This window comes from Strongylocentrotus purpuratus, unplaced genomic scaffold (genome assembly GCF_000002235.5).
Source record: "Strongylocentrotus purpuratus isolate Spur 01 unplaced genomic scaffold, Spur_5.0 spur5_scaffold_6, whole genome shotgun sequence".
Classification (NCBI taxonomy): domain Eukaryota; kingdom Metazoa; phylum Echinodermata; class Echinoidea; order Camarodonta; family Strongylocentrotidae; genus Strongylocentrotus; species Strongylocentrotus purpuratus.
The window spans coordinates 60,652,448-60,669,922 of NW_022145612.1; the positions used below are offsets into that span (position 1 = coordinate 60,652,448).

Genomic DNA, 17,475 nt, shown 5'->3' on the forward strand with positions numbered 1-17,475 from the left:
GTCTTATTGAGAGTTGTGATTGATTGAAATCAATCACAACTTGAAATTAATCGCAACTCCTGTCTCTTAGGCCGTAAAAAAAAAAGATGTTGTATTGCCATTTGCGACCGGCCCAAAAATCTTGAAATCTATGGTTGGCTTTTTAAAAAAGTTTTTTGTTTTACCGTGTTTTAGAGAAATAAATGTATTAAAGCATTCAAAACTGAGAAATATCAGCCCTAAGAGGGAATAACAAAAAAAAAATTTCTGACCGACCGACCGACCGACCGACCCATGTTTTGGCACCTAAAAGGCAATATGATTAAGTTTAAAGTCAGAATGATTTGAATCAATCTTGACTCTTTCTAATACAGGGCCCAGTAGTGAAATATTTTGGGTCAGCACCTGGCACTTGTAAAATATTTTGACACTTTGGGGGTCAGGAGTAAAATAATGAGGGGGGGGGGGGGGGGTGTTGTTGTCTATGTGAACCCGACCCATGTCCAACTTTGCACTTACTTTACCCAATGTGTAGGAGCCTTCATTTCATATAATGTATGTTTGTTTATTTCAGGTGAAGTTCGTCAGAAGCTAAAGTGGGCTGATGGCAAGGCCATCAAGACAGAGATGGACATGCAAGTAACCATTCTTCTTGGACCAAAAACAGAGGCAGACATGGTGAAACCAAGCAAGGTAATGACAAAAAAACAACTTAGATTCCTTGAAACTGCATAGAAACTGGTAAACAAGGGGTTTCTCATGTTATGATGTTTAAACTACCCATAGGGCAGTGGCTTGTTGCCCTTTGTTATTTAGTCCTTGAAAGGTTCCATTTTCAAGGACAGAAGAACCGACATTCTGATCAACTGATTGACATGATGTGTGTGTTAACAATATTCATTTCAATATTCAAAATATAAATATGGGTGAATAACAAAAAAGTACAAAAGATGTAATAGTTGAAGATATACCTTATCGGAGAGGGTAAAATAAATGACGTTGAAATCTAATTGCCTATTTTTTCATAAGATTAAAGGCCTGGTCACTCATCAACAATAATGATAATGATAACAATAAACTCAGTCTATGTAGAAAATATATGATGATAATGATAACGATAACAATGAATTAACTGATGTTCACTTATCTATTCTAATAGCCTTCACCATCGTTTTCTCAGACCTAGTACCTGATGAGTGATATGTGACCAGCCTTAAAGAAGCTGAGCGAAGGTTTCAAAAGGCTTTTAACCTTAATAATGTTGGTATCATTGCAAAGTTAATGTTACAATCTTTCTAATGGTTCATATTTAGTTTTCAAAAATTGTCACAGATTTGACTTATCTGCTTTTAAAAGTGGTGAAATTACTACCCGATTTTTCCGCCCTTGATCGGCCCATTATTGTGACGTACGATTTGTGACGTAGGAGGTTGGGCACATGAGCGAGAGTGCGATCCTCAAGCTCTCACACAACTCTCGCCTGCATGCATTATACGTATACAAACGCCACTCAAACGCTAAATATCTGATCAAAATGTCCGAGCTCAAAGAAGAGGTTTTACTCAATTTAGAATTCGAAGTTGATGAGCACAGCTCCACAACAGTGGTACTGGTAGTGATAGTGATGATGATGATGATGGGGATGTAGGAGAGATGGAAGAAAGAGAACAATGCGGAGAAGACGGCGTCGGTGCTGGTGCAGGTCAAGTGATAGCATATCAGCGCGAGCTGCCGCTCAGCTCCCCCCCGGCCCCGCTCAACTGGCGATCGACCTGTCATGACTGGGCGAGACATTTTCTAATTTTTCGGGATGTGTGGGGCTTTTTGGCAAATTTCACGGATAATTAAACAAAGATGATTAGATGTGAGATTATATTTGGCGAAAATCAATTACAAATATGCACCATTCATAAATAGAACTGCAGCTGCAGGACATCATACAAATGCAAAAGGACGCTCGCGATTCACTCATCATGGTCTCCGTTTATAATCAACAGCAATCACTATCACGCCAAGGCATGATGACCAAACAAATACAAAAATCTCAGCAAATTACACGGAAGGGTATTTGGACAAATCGAATTGCACGATTCACCCCTCGTATTTATATATTACATAAATTTGCTTAATATTATATGTAATTACATGATTTCTAGAGATTGTTATTCCACTTTCTGGTCAGGATATGAAGCATGCAAAATCTGGATAATGTATACGTATAGCTATGCAAAATACCGCACGCGAGCTGTGCGAGAGGCGAGCTTGAGGCCTAGAACTGCAATCGTGCCCAACCAGGGACGTCATAATCGGCCTACTGCGGGAACAAAATGTTCAAGCCAGGAATTGAAGTTCTGAGAAGGTTCTTGGAAAAAGCTTCTTACCGCGTTTCATTTATATTTACAAGACTTTAGAGCAGAATGTGTGTCTTCATATTGGTCTACGCAATCCGGACATGTATAATTTGCCCATTTTGAGTGATTATGTGAAATTTCTTCGCCTAGATACTTTAAACAAGATAATTTTGTGATTATTTTCATTGATTAAAGCCGGTCTGCACTAGTTTGGCCAAGAGGGATTAGGCCAACCCAGCGTGGTCACTGACAGGTGGTTATCTCATTGAATCAGCTCTCAATTGACATAAAAAAAAGGGGATCATGGGGGACCAGCAGTCACCAATTAAGAATTGTTTGCTATATAGAGGGCGCAAGTAGCTATAAGTAGTGCAGTGGGGCTTTAAAATCTCTTTACTCCTATGTAGGATGGAAAGAAAGAAAAATCTGGTGGTGAAGCCAAAGGCAAATCCGCCAAGAAGTCCAAAGAGGAACAGAGAAAGTCTGAACCTGAGAAGGATTTAGAATCTCCAGCTGAACCTAAGTCATTCTCCTCTATCAGTCAGCTGATGGGTGATGCTGTCAGGTTTCACAAGCCAGGTGGGTTACTTTCTAGGCATTTCTGCTCCTTAGGAGAACATCTTAAATCTTCTCTTGTTGACTGATCCTTGTGGTGTTGCTTGAAATCTTTGTTCCATCAAAGAACAGAAAATTGATGGAAAGTCAGCATTAATGATCAAACACTGAAATTAAATTGTATGAATATCAGTCTGTACATTTATGTACTGAAATATTTGCAGAGAATAAGATGATATTGTGTATTCTGTAGTAAATCATTCTGTTTTGAAAAATTATAAAAAGTCAAAAGGGGACCCATCATGAAAAAGAAATGAAACTATATTCATTAGTAGAATATATGTTCATAATAAGAAGAAGTTACCCCCTAAAACATCTGTATGAGACATTCATATTGTGAAGGTTTAAGCAGAAAAAAAAAGGGAAAATTGATTCATATCAAGGCCCACATTGTTATTTATTCTGAGCTAACTTCTGTACTTATGCATGTGTACGATTGCATCAACACGTCTACTAGTATTTATAGGTGTAATTTCTCTTTTCCAAAGTAACATTTGAAACTGAAAACAAAAATCAGATCACTTTACTTTCTGGTGCTTATTCATCTCATTTAATTGCTTATTTATTTTCAAATTTACCACTTCAAGATTACTCTCTGTTTTATTGACAAGCCCCCCCCCCCCCCCCCCCTTCCCTCACAAAAAAATTTACTAAGATTATTTGATATTTTCATACATTCAGAGAGTGCTATCAGATTCCAGGTCAATTCAAACAATTTTATTTTGAAAATCATAAAATGATACAACTTAGTGTAACAGGTTCTTCAACATGGGCTCCACCGACAGTTGCTTCATAGTCCATTCCCTGTGCTAACCACAGTCCTAACTTCAACCCTGGACTCGAATGTCGGCTCCGCATCTTTTAACTTGCAATATATTTACATGATTTTGCTTACCAGGAGATAATTACAAGACTGATGGCTATGTGATCACATCCAAGACCATGGAACTACTTCAACAGCACTTGAAACTCACTGGAGGCCAGGTATAGTCATCATTCTCAAGTTTGAAATTTTGGGAAGCACGAATGCCTGTTTGAAACTTTACAACCTGACTAAAACCATTTTGAGTAGGAATGAAAACGGCAAAGCTGTCAACTTGCAGGGTTCTTGCCTGTGCATATTATCCTTGGTTGATTGGTTCAAATCCCAAAATGCAGGGAAGTACAGGGAAAAGATACCCAGAGCAAATTCTCCCAAAAATGGTAAAGGGTAATGAATATGTCAATGCAGAATTTGATCCCCTCAGTTTGCTGCAAGACCTTTCCTTTCCAATTTGATCAAGGGTAAACAACTTCATGTTGAGAAAGCTGCCAACCACTAGGAATTATTCATAGAGAATTAAAACAATATTTGAGGAAGTACATATTTGCCTAAAATGTGGATCGTGGAAATCTGATTTTCATATATTTCATATACATGTACATAAAGCGTTTTGCTATCACTGAGACATTCACATCAATGTTCATGATATCACATTGCTGTTCCTGTACTGTCTATGTATTCATTGCATATAAAAGTGAACTAAAAAGCCTGTGTCCCCATTCTGTACATGGACTGTATCCCTCATTCAGCAGTCCTATCAAGAGCAACCCCTTCATTATATGCTGTATTCAATGCATTTTAACTCAGAGATTTTTAACAAGATATGAGAGGCCATCATGATAACTATGTTGTATTTCTCTTCTAGGTTCGCACTCGCTTTCCTCCAGAACCCAATGGTATTCTTCACATTGGACACGCAAAGGCCATCAACTTCAACTTTGGTTATGCAAGGGTAAGAAAAATATGTATAATTTATATTTCTTTACTACATTTTCCCTCTTTCTCTCTCACCTCTCTCTTTCTATCAAATTATGGAGTCGGTTTCTGTTCATCAGTCATTCTTTGATCTAATGATATGTACGTACTGCTGTGTTAGCATCAGACAGTGTTTTGAATTGCCATATAGCTGATGATATGATTGGATGAAAACAACTCTATTAATCTATAACAAGAAACTTTTGTGACATGACACTTTTCTAAATTGTAAACAACAGCAAGAAACTGCAAAATGACAAAAATTCAGTGTTGTGTCAGTTTTTATTTGATTATTTCATGGTATGATACTTTTAGGAATCTTAACTTCTTGTGAAACTTGCAAATATTTCATGCACATATGCTTCTGGATTTACAGTGATAACTCCCAATCTCTTTGGTATTGACAAGTACATCACTGATTACGAATGACTTATGAGGGATGTATTGCACAAGGTATTTGGAAACCTTAACTATTTCTGGTTGACTTTCTGTTTGGATCCCAAAGGCGATGGGAGGCATCACTTTCCTGCGCTACGATGACACCAACCCCGAGAAAGAGGAGGAGAAGTTCTTCACGGCCATCTACGACATGGTGACCTGGCTTGGTTACACACCTTACAAGGTCACGCATGCATCAGACTACTTCCAGAATCTCTATGAGCTGGCTGTGGAGCTCATCAAAAGGTACTTATCTCAAGCTATTCTTCAACCTTGTTCAGGCAAGATGGAGTAAACTGCCTGAAAACAAAATGGCAAGTGGGGTGAAATTAAGTACTTGAGCACAGCAAGGATCCAAAGTGTTGCAAAAATAGAAGAGTGTGCCACAATACACTCATTTCATTTTTTTCTTCTTTGCTGCACCCTCTTTCTTAGGTAGTCCACTGCATACATGTGAACTAGACTTTTATGTTGAATGTGATGGGTTGCATGTGACATGAGATGCCAAGGATGGTTCTACAGATGGAAATATTTTATAAGAAAATAAGGAATGTAGCATTAATGTGTATTCTTGTCTTTTCTGACAAAAAAAGAAGTCGGGACTTTTTGGAGGATATGAAATCAAATTTGCTCAATATCAACTCTACATGAGACAGAGCCCTGTCTGTCATCTCATATAGAACATGATTTAATAATTCTATTGAAAAAACACCAATTATTTGTATGTAACAGCATTTTATGATTGTAAGGCTTATCAGATACCCCATATCCTGCAGTGATACTTTTCATTGACTTGCAAATTTAATGAAAACTAGGCTAATAGTAAATACACAACATTTATAAGGCACTTAATACGGTTGTTTTGAAGCGCACTATTGTCTGTCTACAAGTTACCAACCAAAACTTATAATGATCACACAAATTATAAATCTGTTCTTTTTTCAAAAAATGATGTATATATAATCATAAAATGAGATCAAACATACAAGGAATTAGAAATAGTATGATGTGCACCTCATTTGACCGACTCTCAACCGAGCCCGTGTAGAATATTATTCATGAATTACAAGGTGCGTTCGCAGCAACTGGTCAAGGGAATGAATATTATGGATATGGGCTGAACCTGGAATGCGGGATAAGTCCTTTGATAAGTCAAAGATGTGTATCCTGTCACAAAGTTGTGTAGGCAACATGATGCCTGGCTTTGATCATGGATAGGTCCATGCTTTGATCACCAAGCATGCCTGAGGAAAGAAGCGCTTTTTGTCTTGTTCTCTCATTACCGGGTTTTGGAGCTTGTTACAAATCCCTATTTCCTGTTGGGTACTTGTTTTAATTAAGGAAATTAATGAAAATGAAACGTTGAACACGGGAAGTCCTTCGTTGATCATACCCACCAACAAGGAAGTATCCTGTCCTGTAGTTATCCTGTAGGTAACAAGGATGTAAGATAACCAAACCCCCTGTAGACAGAAGGGCCTGTGTCTTGTATGTATGTGATGCATTGTATGCCCTGGATGGGATTTCAATTAACATCCTGTTCATTTTCACTGGGTTGACTCATAGGCAGACAAAAGCCTCTTGTGTGTGCCTTTAATGAAGGATTAATCAACTATCCTCACTTTCCTTAATATGGGTCATATTATGTAAATTCCCTGAGATCAATGAAATTTCCTTTAAAGGCTAAATCTTAATCCAACTTAGAACAAGTTTGTGACCTTTAGTGGCTGTATGTTTAGTGGATGCATTTGAACTGAAGCAGTTCTTTACCTTCACTTAAGAATAAATGAATTTATATTAATAATAAATGATTTTCATGAATCAAGTGATTGATTAATATGTTTAAATTAGAAAGATGAAACTTTTGATTGAAATTCATATTTGGAAGATTGATGATGAATTTCATTAAAAAAGAAATTTGAGATAGGCAGAAATTATTATAAGGAAAAAAATGGCTGCATTAATAGTTTCACTACCCATTTGCATTCAGTTCAGAAGTCCACAACAATATTTCAATCATTCAATTGGGATGTCAGTACATGAAATATTGCAGCTAATAAGATTTCATCTCATATGCAATCCTTCTGTGCTGTTTTTGTATTGTTTATTTCAATGTTTGTATTTTATTCAGTTCAAATTCCATTGATGTAATATTATCTTGTCCATTTTGTAGCAATCTTGCGTATGCGTGTCATATGAAGTCAGAGGACTTGAAAGGCTTCAATGTACAAGATTCACCATGGAGGGATAGACCAATAGAAGAAAGCCTGAGACTCTTTGAGGTAAGTTTGATTATATCCCCACATCTTTAGTTTACAGCTGGGATCAATAGAAATAGTGAAATCATAAAAGCTTGAGTTTTCCAAATAAACAATTTATTTGACGCAAATTTCACCCTCCTCATATGTGTTAATAGATTAATTTAGAATATGAAATAAATGAAGTACATGATCTGACTTAAACATAATTGATTTCTGAAGAAGTCTGATGAGGACAAAAGCATAATTAGATAGCCTTCATCATCCTTTGCTTGCATCATAATTTCACACTATGGTCTCTACTTTGCAAAGAAAGCAAATAGGACAAGTAAACCCATATGTTATCATTTGTATATATATTTTATTATGTTGCTAGAAATGCAAAGTAAGAAAATTAGTTAATAAAGATGGGGTATTTAAAAAAAAGATCTCCTTATATTCTTGAACAGAAAAATGCATGCATAAGGGGAAAGCAAATTATGTTTTCCCCATTTAGTACAACAGTCCAGTCCATATCACACATTGACTTCAGTCATAAAACTCTCCATTTAGGTGTACAACATTACTATCCTTGTCCAGTCCTCCATTCCTAAAGTTTGATCACTTACTAACCTTTTCTTCATCTATGACACTGAGACAAACAAAAGTAGCAAAATCCAATCAAATTTATGTATTTAACATTGGTATCAGAATGTAATTTGGTTTTAAACCAAAATTTGGTTGATAAAAAGAAACATGAAGATAAAATGGAAATCTGAATAATTACATGGGGGAGGGAGAATACTAGGAAGCTAAGATATCAGTTCTAAATGTATTTATAAATTATTTCACCAGGATATGAAGAAAGGCAAGTTTGAAGAAGGCGAGGTAACACTTCGCATGAAGACTACTCTAGAGGAGGGTAAGAAGGATCCAGTGGCCTACCGCATCAAGTATACTCCCCATCACAGGTCCAAAGACCAATGGTTAGTACTCTATGGATGTATAAAGGGGAAGTCCACCCTGAAATTAAGTTAATTTTAATAGGAGTAGAAAAATGAGAGAAACAAGTCAGTGAAAGTTTGAGCAAATTCCGATTAAAAATAGGGAAGTTAGGATTTTCGAAGTTGTGATCAATCAAACACAAATTGGCAACTCTATGACGTATCATGCGAGCTCAACTTCCATTTGCTCAGTACTAAAAAAATCTAAAATTTTCATTTTCCCTCAAGAAAAATTTCAACCATACATGCACCCTAAATATAATAATTGCAAATATGTTTCTATACTCCCCCTGCAAGGAACAAATATATATTCCGTCATCAATAACGAAGAAAACATGATTTTATGGAATATTATGCACAAAGCAAATGAAGGAGAGCTCGTATAATAAGTCACAGAGTTGCCAATTTGTATTTGATTGATCACAACTTCAATAATTCATAACTTTCTTATTTTCATTCAGAATTTGCTCAAACTTTCACTCACCTGATTTTCTTATTATTCTGCCTCTATCGAAACAAACTTATTTTGGGGGTGGACTTTCCCTTTAATCATATGAAAGGCTCTTATAGGTCTTAACAACATTCATGTTGTATTATAATTGTGAAAGCCATGTTTGAAATATTTGTGGAATTCAGTACCGGTAAATGTTTTTGAATCGCTACACTAATTTGTTCCCCACTTCCTCCTTTCCTTTCCCCTTCTTATCTTTTTCCCCCACTCTTTCTCTCTCTCTCTCTATCTCTCTTTCATTCTTTCTTTCTCTCTCAGCTTATCTCCCTCTTGAGTAGTTTCATTAGGGATTTTGAGACTAAATCTCTACAAAATCCTGTTCAACAGGAAATTTATCCTATTGTATTTTGAATATTTATTGTGCAATTACGCTATGGACATTTAATAGGTCTTGCTATGTTTCTATTAGTTCATTAATTCTTTATCGCTTTGTAATGCATTACTCTGAACCATCCATCCAATGATTCCACCTGTGAGATGAAAGCAGTCCAGGGAACAGGTCAAAAACATTTATCAATAGCTTTTAACCTCGGGCAAACACGCCAGAATTCTTTTTAAACTGTCTTCTGGAACAATCATTTCAAGCTCTTTGGTCATCTATACCTTTTGAGATCATTAATTTATCATCCGTTGCCTTCTGACAGGTGTATATACCCAACATACGACTACACCCATTGTCTATGCGACTCTATTGAGCACATCACCCATTCACTATGCACTAAGGAGTTTCAGTCCAGGTAAGATCCTCTTTACAATCGGGTCGAGTAGCTCTCTCCTTGGGCAACTTCATTTTGAAAGAGCCGATAAACGTTGGAATATTGAAAAATATTTGAGCTGTCCATTACTTTATAGTCTGGTTAATAATGTTTATTATCTCTCTATATTTGTTTTTGTAAATTTGTATTATTATGTGTAAATATATGGCAAGGATGGATGAAACAAACTAATTGTGTAACAAAGTCCCTAAAGCTTAGTAACAAATATGTGGATGATTATATACAGAAATTTAAAGAGCATTATGATAATTTATTTGCCATGATGTAATTTTTAGGCAATTTGTGGTGTCATGTTCGAATGAGGCAAATGAAAGTTGTCAAATTGAATTCTGTCAGCCCAGTGCTTTTTAATATTGAGCTCTGTTTATGTGCTGCCATTCCTTTCAGACGCTCTTCCTACTACTGGTTATGCAACGCTGTGGATTTGTACTGTCCTGTACAGTGGGAGTATGGTCGGCTTAACATGCACTATACTGTCGTCTCTAAGAGGAAGATTGGCAAGCTTATTTCAGCCGGCATTGTCAGGTTGGTTTCAGAATTCTGTAACTTCATCCAAGATTTTCTTTCAGACACTAGAAGATTGATTAAGAGGCCGAACGAGTGAACTTTCATATTCATTTTCATATTGGCTAAATTTTTCTTTCATTATTTGTAGATCAACAACATTTTTGTCACATATTTCCATGAAATGCATTCACTTGTAAATATTATGCAATATATGATTTCAAGATGTGCATCATTGAATAGAAGTACAAGGTTTTATTATCACCTTGGACATTAGATGAGTAGCAAAATTCATTGGTTTTTATAAAGGAATGAATTAACTGTGTATTCTGATTTCCTTGGTTGTTTTTCCAGAGACTGGGATGATCCAAGGTTGTTCACCCTAACAGCACTCAAACGCAGAGGCTTCCCACCTGAAGCTATCAATATGTTCTGTGCAAAGGTATGTAGCTTGTCATGGGACTTTTTTTTGGGGGGGGGGGTGGGGTGTTACAACCAGATTCTCATGAGCTTAGGCATCATGAGTTTGACCATCTATTCATAGATTTTAACTGTTGAATGTTTGAAGTTGTGATGCATGACTAAGAACATAAGACATTTGTCAAACATGTTTTTGTGTTTTCCTCTTTTCTTCATACAATAGAGTTATGTATAAGGTGATAAAGTGTGCATCTGAGTATACACAAAGTACTTAAAATCTGCAATACCAAATGCATATTTTGACTGTTTATCTCTTTAATACCAATGGCTTTCCTGGAGAGGTAGCCGTTGCTTTCCTAGAGCATTGGTCCACTTTAATCATGTAGTAGACACAGAGATGTACTATTTACATTCCATGATGTAGTTGGTTTCTTTAAAGAGGAGATTGGGTGTTACAATATGAAACAGTTTTATTTTGAGAAATGTCAGAGAAGACGCAATTATACGCATCTACTTGTTACTTACCTGTGATATTTGTCTGCTTGTTCTGTAGATTGGAGTGACCATGTCGAAGGTGGCCTTTGACCCCAGTATGCTGGAGGCCTGTGTGAGGGAGGTTCTGAACAACACTGCTAAGAGGGTGATGGCTGTTCTTGATCCCATCAAAGTCACCATATCAAACTTCCCTGAAGCCAAGGTATGCACTCACTGAAATGCCGTTACATTATTAGCATTGCAAGACACAAAGACTAGACATTTCTGAAGAAGGCTATCTTAACCTACAGTTCAAAAGATGGTTTAAGCCTCCAAAGTGGAATAAAATTAGCAGAACTAAGTCTATATAAGCATGATATTGCTCTCCAATTGGAAACGAGGAAAGGACTTGATGTCCTTTGAAGGCATAAACTGGGGTTAAGATAATACTTGAACTGGTCTCCCTATTTTAGTTTCTCACATTCTGTGATCAAAGTGAGTGACCTTGCTTCTCTGTAGCACATGCAACATTATACCATCAAACTATGATAAATAAAAGCGCAAATGTGAGAATTACCCATTTGCTGTGGAATTTCATGTGAAACATTCTAAAAGTCAACATTTTCTTATTACATGTATTTATGATAGTCAGATGTCACATAGGTAGAAAGAAAAAGAATATTGGGGATTAATGAATCTAGCTTAATATCTGCAAAGTAATTTACTTGTTTCCTCTTATGACTCTTCTATAAATCCATATAAATGTACCGGTAATTCAAAAGACATACCATTCACTTTATTTTGTGGAGTTTGCCAAGCCTTAACAAATTCATGCATTCTCCTTTGTTTACTTGCAGGCTCGCTTACTGGATGTACCCAACATCCCACATGATCCCTCTCAAGGAACTCACTCCATCCCGTTCTCTTCTGTGATCTACATCGAGCGATCAGACTTCCAACAGGTAAGAATCCAACCCCTACATCTCTGCCATTTGTGACAGTCCAAGCAAGACCCATTAAGGCATGTAGCATGAAGTGGTAAACTGCTTCAAGAAAACAGCTGTGGCAAAATAAAAAGATTCAATTTTATGTTGCACTTCATATTTGTGTGAGTCTTACAGCACATAGATGTGTTCAGTAAAGTTTAGTAGAACGGATATCACTCCGTATTTGTTAAAGTTTTTATAAATAATTGGAACTGGTTGTTTTAGACATTACTTGGCATAGTCACTGTCTAATATTTGTCAAGTTTTGTACCATCAACTTTATTTTGGTTATTTCTTACAGAAACAACAATAACAGATGATTATAGAACATTACATGAAACAAAGTGTTACCGGTAGTTATATCAGGAACCTTTTTCAGAAACTGACAATAATTTTGAAATTTTAAAAGCTTTTCATCTTGTTTATGTTTGAAAGTGATTTGTCACAATGAATAAAGGGATCGAATGCGAACTATACAATACTATATATATTGACTTTATTAGTTGCAATATTTTTTCTTCAAATAGAAAGCCAGAAAATCACTAGTTTGCACATGAAATGTCACTTTTATCATAGGGGATGTATGAATTAGCACATTTAAATAATGTAATGTAATTTTTACCTGTTGAAAATCAGAAAGCAGAGAAGGGCTACAGACGGTTGACTCCTTCCCAGCCTGTTGGTCTGAAATACACCGGCAATGTCCTTAGTGTGGAATCAGTGGTGTGTGATAACAGGGGAGAAGTGACTGAGCTCAAGGCTAGGATTACACCCCTTGAAGAGACCAGTAAACCCAAGGCATTCATTCACTGGGTGTCCAATCCCATCCCATGTGAAGTCCGCATCTATGAAAGACTGTAAGTTCAAAAGATAGCTTGTTGCTGAGTGCAGTGTGCCTTGTACATGTAACATTTGCTCTGGCAACATTGTTTCATCAAACAGTTGTCAGGGCTATTTGAACATAGGTTTAAGGTTAAGGTAGGGGTTGGGATCGGGTAAAGCTTTAGTCCAGTGGTGGGGTTTGGAATTTATTAAGTTTTAAAACTTGATCGCCGAGGAATTGTTGAAGCAAGTGCAAGCGTCGTACAATTGTATTCACTATGAACATGACAGACAATGAAAGCGGACAAAATATACAGTTCCTCAGGTAGACAAAGGGACATCCCTTCACTGCTATTATGTAAAAATGTGTAGAACAGGTGTCACATGCATATTCACCTGTTCTACACATTTTTACATAATAGCAGTGAAGGAATGTTCCTTTGTCTATCTGAGGAACTGTATATTTTGTCCGCTTTCATTGTCTGTCATGTTCATAGTGATTTGAGATGTAACTTTGGGTTCTTCTTTTCAATTTAACTGATGATTGGTCAGCCAAACTTATGTTCATCTAGTGTGTGTGTTCTTCAGGAGAGTTTGTATTTAACCATGTCTCACTTTCTCCCTGCATAATGAAATGTATACATGGCAATCTGCAGTTGATAATATTATCTATTGTCCATATCTCTGTTCATGTATGATATCAGGACCCCGTCTTATACTGTGTTGCAATAATCTGAATCAGTCACAACTCTTGTTTATCAGAAATGGGCAATGTAAGTTTGCAATTAATTTGAGAATTACTCATCACTGTGAATCACTTGAAACTCTTGTGTACGATGGCCCGGATCTTCTACTCAATGCTCCTTTTTTTTTTTTATTCAAAGCTGTTATTTTTATTATCTGACTACCTATTCAAAATCGGTGTTGTGTTTTTCTTGCATTTATATTAGATATTTGACTATTAATTTCTAGATTCAGGCATAAGAACCCTGAGGACCCAGAAGAAGTTCCAGGAGGTTTCATCACAGATTGCAATAAGGTAAATATATCTATAGAGAGGAAATGACTTTCGGACTTCAAGTTTTTACAAGTAGTGTATTTGACATATTACCCGGCCTTTGCAATTTACACACATATCATTGTAAATTCTGAATGTGAAAATTTACTAATTCTTGAATTTGACAATTTAAAGACTTTGATAAACATGTTGCATGTATCATATTTTCAATAAATATCCTCGACCACCGAAACCTTGCATGTTAACTGTGTATTTAGGCTGATTTAATGTTAACGGAATCAGTGATGAGATTTGCTTATGTTAACTGTATATCAACGATGAAACAACATGCTTCTATAAAGAAGTGATGTCTGTATGATAAATTAAACAATGAATATTGATATCTTATTGCACTTGTTGGGTTTGCTTATACCAGTGTCTTTGGTAAATGAATCAGTATATGCCACTATACATTTATTCATTTCCCCTAACTTTGATTTGATTTCTAAAGGACACTTTGACTGTGATGAATGAGACCCTTATCGACCAATCAGTGAAAGGCGCAAAGATCTACGATAGGTTTCAGTTTGAAAGGATTGGCTTCTTCTCCATAGATACAGATACCACAGCTAATAAGGTATTCTAACGCTCCTCCCCTATAGCTCAAATATCCCTAAATACTAATACCATTGAGTGTTTATCTGATATGGTACTAAGATGGATGATTTACATTGTTTCTTTATAGTTTATACAACTGAATAGAATACCAGTACATGTTCGACTAAATGTCACAATATCATTTTTGCATGTCTACCAAAAAGGTTGTGATTTTTAATAGAATCATTTATAAGCCTTGTTATGTTTCAGAAAGAAGTTGCTTTTGTTATACAGTATTCCTTCTGATTCATTTTAACTTCACATGCCATATCAATTTTTCTCTACTGTTGCACAAAAATCTGTAATATTAATACTCCCTTATTGAATTTGTGACTGTCATTAGAATAAGATATTTGAAAGCAGATTTCCAAATATTTCAGTTTTTTTTTAATTACTTCAGGGTGATTGCATATTGCACCAAATGCATCACATATCTACACATGTAATTGACTAGGTATTGATAACATTCCATTGTGATTCTAATCTCTCATACAGCTGGTCTTCAACAAAACAGTGGCCTTGAAGGAGGACTCGGGGAAGAACTGATTCATCCTCTACTCAACACTCCTTCCCTATGGGCCTCGTCACCTTGTTTTATTCAATAATATTTTTATCCATCGTTATAAATAATCATTTCTGTACCTTACTGTATTCTCTTTCCTAAGCTTAACCTGTTTGACCTCATTTTTATTTAACATGCAATTCCAATAGTTATTATCCCAAGCTACCTTTGACTGAGTATGCAACTGGGTAAACTAATTTGCGTATTATTATCTTTTGGGACTTCTTTTTAATTCTTAGTGTAGATTATGTGTAGGTTATCCTAGCTGATTGTCAATAGATGTTTCCATGCAACTTAATTTTCCTGAAGGAGATACAAGATATACCTAGCTAAAAAAAAAAAAAATCATGAATGCTTTTATGAAGTCGAATCTAAGACAATTGCAATACCTCACTTGATTTGTTTTTAGAAATTTCCACAGGCAATGAATACTTGGCTTTTGAAATTGCCCATGAATTCCTTTTTTTTTTGCAGTGGTGTTTTTTGCTGCTTTGCATATCTTTTAAATGTTGCATTTGCCAGACTTTAGAATGAACCACTGATATTCTTTTTAACAGTGATGATATTCAGTCATCTGTTAAGCCCTTCTCATATCATCCTTTTAACCTTTCTATGGACATTGTAATTTGTAGATATGAACAGAACTTTAGTAACTGTGTTGAAGTTAATGGCAGTGTAATGCAGGCTGAAGAGTGCGTTTTGTGCGGTCTATTAATATTCTGTTGGAGATTACTATATGCTCTTCCATGTTTATTTGGCAAGGGGGTGGATAACAATCAAGGCAATGTGAGCTGTATGGAGTGGATCATAGACTGTCAAGTGATTTCATACATTTGTTCTCAATCACTTGAACGTCAATGAACATATTCACAGTAAATTCGGTGTAAGATTTCTTTAACTGTCTCAGAAAGTGAAACAAATGAATACCCACTACTACTTTCATTTCATTACTGATACCTCAACAAAAAATGGACATATGTTATGTCCAGCTTAATCTTACATACTCTAACAGTGTGAACTGAATTTGTTTTATTGTCTGAATTCTGTTTGACACTATCTTTAACACTTCGAAACCATATATATCTTCTGTCTCCACATCAATGTACTCACTTTCATGAGACGATTCCTTTTCTTTCATTTCCCCCTTAATTTCAGTAGCCATTTTAGATAATAAAAGATATCATCCTTTATTGAATTGTCAATGTGTCGCTAATATTGCTCTCCTTAGTGGTGTTTACGGTAGTTGAAATGATATGTTATGATTTGATGAATGTTTTATTCAAATATAGACAATTGATATATGACTTTAATTGCTCTTAAGCAATGTGTTCATTCAATCATGATGTCTTTATTAGCTATGACACACCTAATTTTGTTTTCAAAATGAAGTTGAATTGCTTTTATCACTGCAAATTTGCCATTTGATTTTCCTTGATATAATTTTTCTGTTTTACTTGAAGACTTAGACCAATAGAAGATTTCAACAAAGTTGCTCATTCTGTTATTGTTCATTACTAAATAGTTGGTGTCATTGTAACCAAATGTACATGATTATCAAACATACATTGCCTTTATTGCAGAAACAAATATCTTTTATTTATTAAAAATATATAATGAGCTAAAATTAGGGCACAATATCCTATTTGGGTGGAATAGTATACTGGCTATAACTAGATTTTTGCACCAAAAACTTCAAGTTATGGAATTACATCTGTCAGTGTAAAATTTGAATATACTTGTCCAAGACACATATACCTATTTGTTTTATTTATTTCATTTTTATAGCAATTGTGTCTCCTAATTATGAAGGTCTTCTCTTGGTAGTGATGTATCTGAAACAGATTTAAAATGGCTTCAAACATGTTGTTACCAAGTTGTTGACATTTGGCATGCACCTGATGTCAATGAACCAATGCACTGTTTTTGAATAAAATTCAAAACGATATGACAATTTGAATAGTTAGGCTGAATTTTTGACTGTTTTTTCTGTTATATCATAAGGAATTTGAAGTCAATATGGGAAAGGAGACTGGTTGAATCACCAAAACAATTCCCCTTCTTTTTAATCATTATGTGTTGTACCAAATGGAAAAGTTGGAAAGGAGAGAGAAAAAAAGAGAGATGGAGAGAGAGAAAGAGAGAGAGAGAGAGAGAGAGAGAGAGAGGGGGGGGGGGGGGGAGTGAGAGAGAGAGAGAGAGAGAGAGAGAGAGAGAGAGAGAGAGAGAGAGAGAGAGAGAGAGAGAGAGAGAGAGAGAGAGAGCCCTGTTTCATAAAACAAATTACAAATTCCTATGAAAAATTTGCTCTCGGCCAATCAATTGCCACGATTTCACTAGCTTATAA

At 35.7% G+C, this 17,475-nt stretch overlaps 1 protein-coding gene across 1 annotated transcript in view; it reads left to right on the forward strand.

Annotated features, from left to right (window-relative positions):
* LOC105439088 (glutamine--tRNA ligase) overlaps nt 1-16,441 on the forward strand; it is a 29,657-nt gene extending 13,216 nt beyond the window's left edge. The window contains exons 5-20 of the mRNA XM_030973586.1: nt 554-672; nt 2,738-2,909; nt 3,844-3,929; nt 4,634-4,720; nt 5,249-5,427; nt 7,355-7,463; nt 8,274-8,404; nt 9,578-9,670; nt 10,097-10,234; nt 10,568-10,655; nt 11,187-11,330; nt 11,965-12,069; nt 12,730-12,950; nt 13,888-13,954; nt 14,424-14,549; nt 15,065-16,441. Of these exons, the coding sequence (XP_030829446.1) occupies nt 554-672; nt 2,738-2,909; nt 3,844-3,929; nt 4,634-4,720; nt 5,249-5,427; nt 7,355-7,463; nt 8,274-8,404; nt 9,578-9,670; nt 10,097-10,234; nt 10,568-10,655; nt 11,187-11,330; nt 11,965-12,069; nt 12,730-12,950; nt 13,888-13,954; nt 14,424-14,549; nt 15,065-15,115 (1,916 nt within the window). The 3' untranslated portion in view covers nt 15,116-16,441. The remainder of the gene's footprint in view (nt 1-553; nt 673-2,737; nt 2,910-3,843; nt 3,930-4,633; nt 4,721-5,248; nt 5,428-7,354; nt 7,464-8,273; nt 8,405-9,577; nt 9,671-10,096; nt 10,235-10,567; nt 10,656-11,186; nt 11,331-11,964; nt 12,070-12,729; nt 12,951-13,887; nt 13,955-14,423; nt 14,550-15,064) is intronic.
* The last annotated feature ends 1,034 nt before the right edge of the window (nt 16,442-17,475 follow it).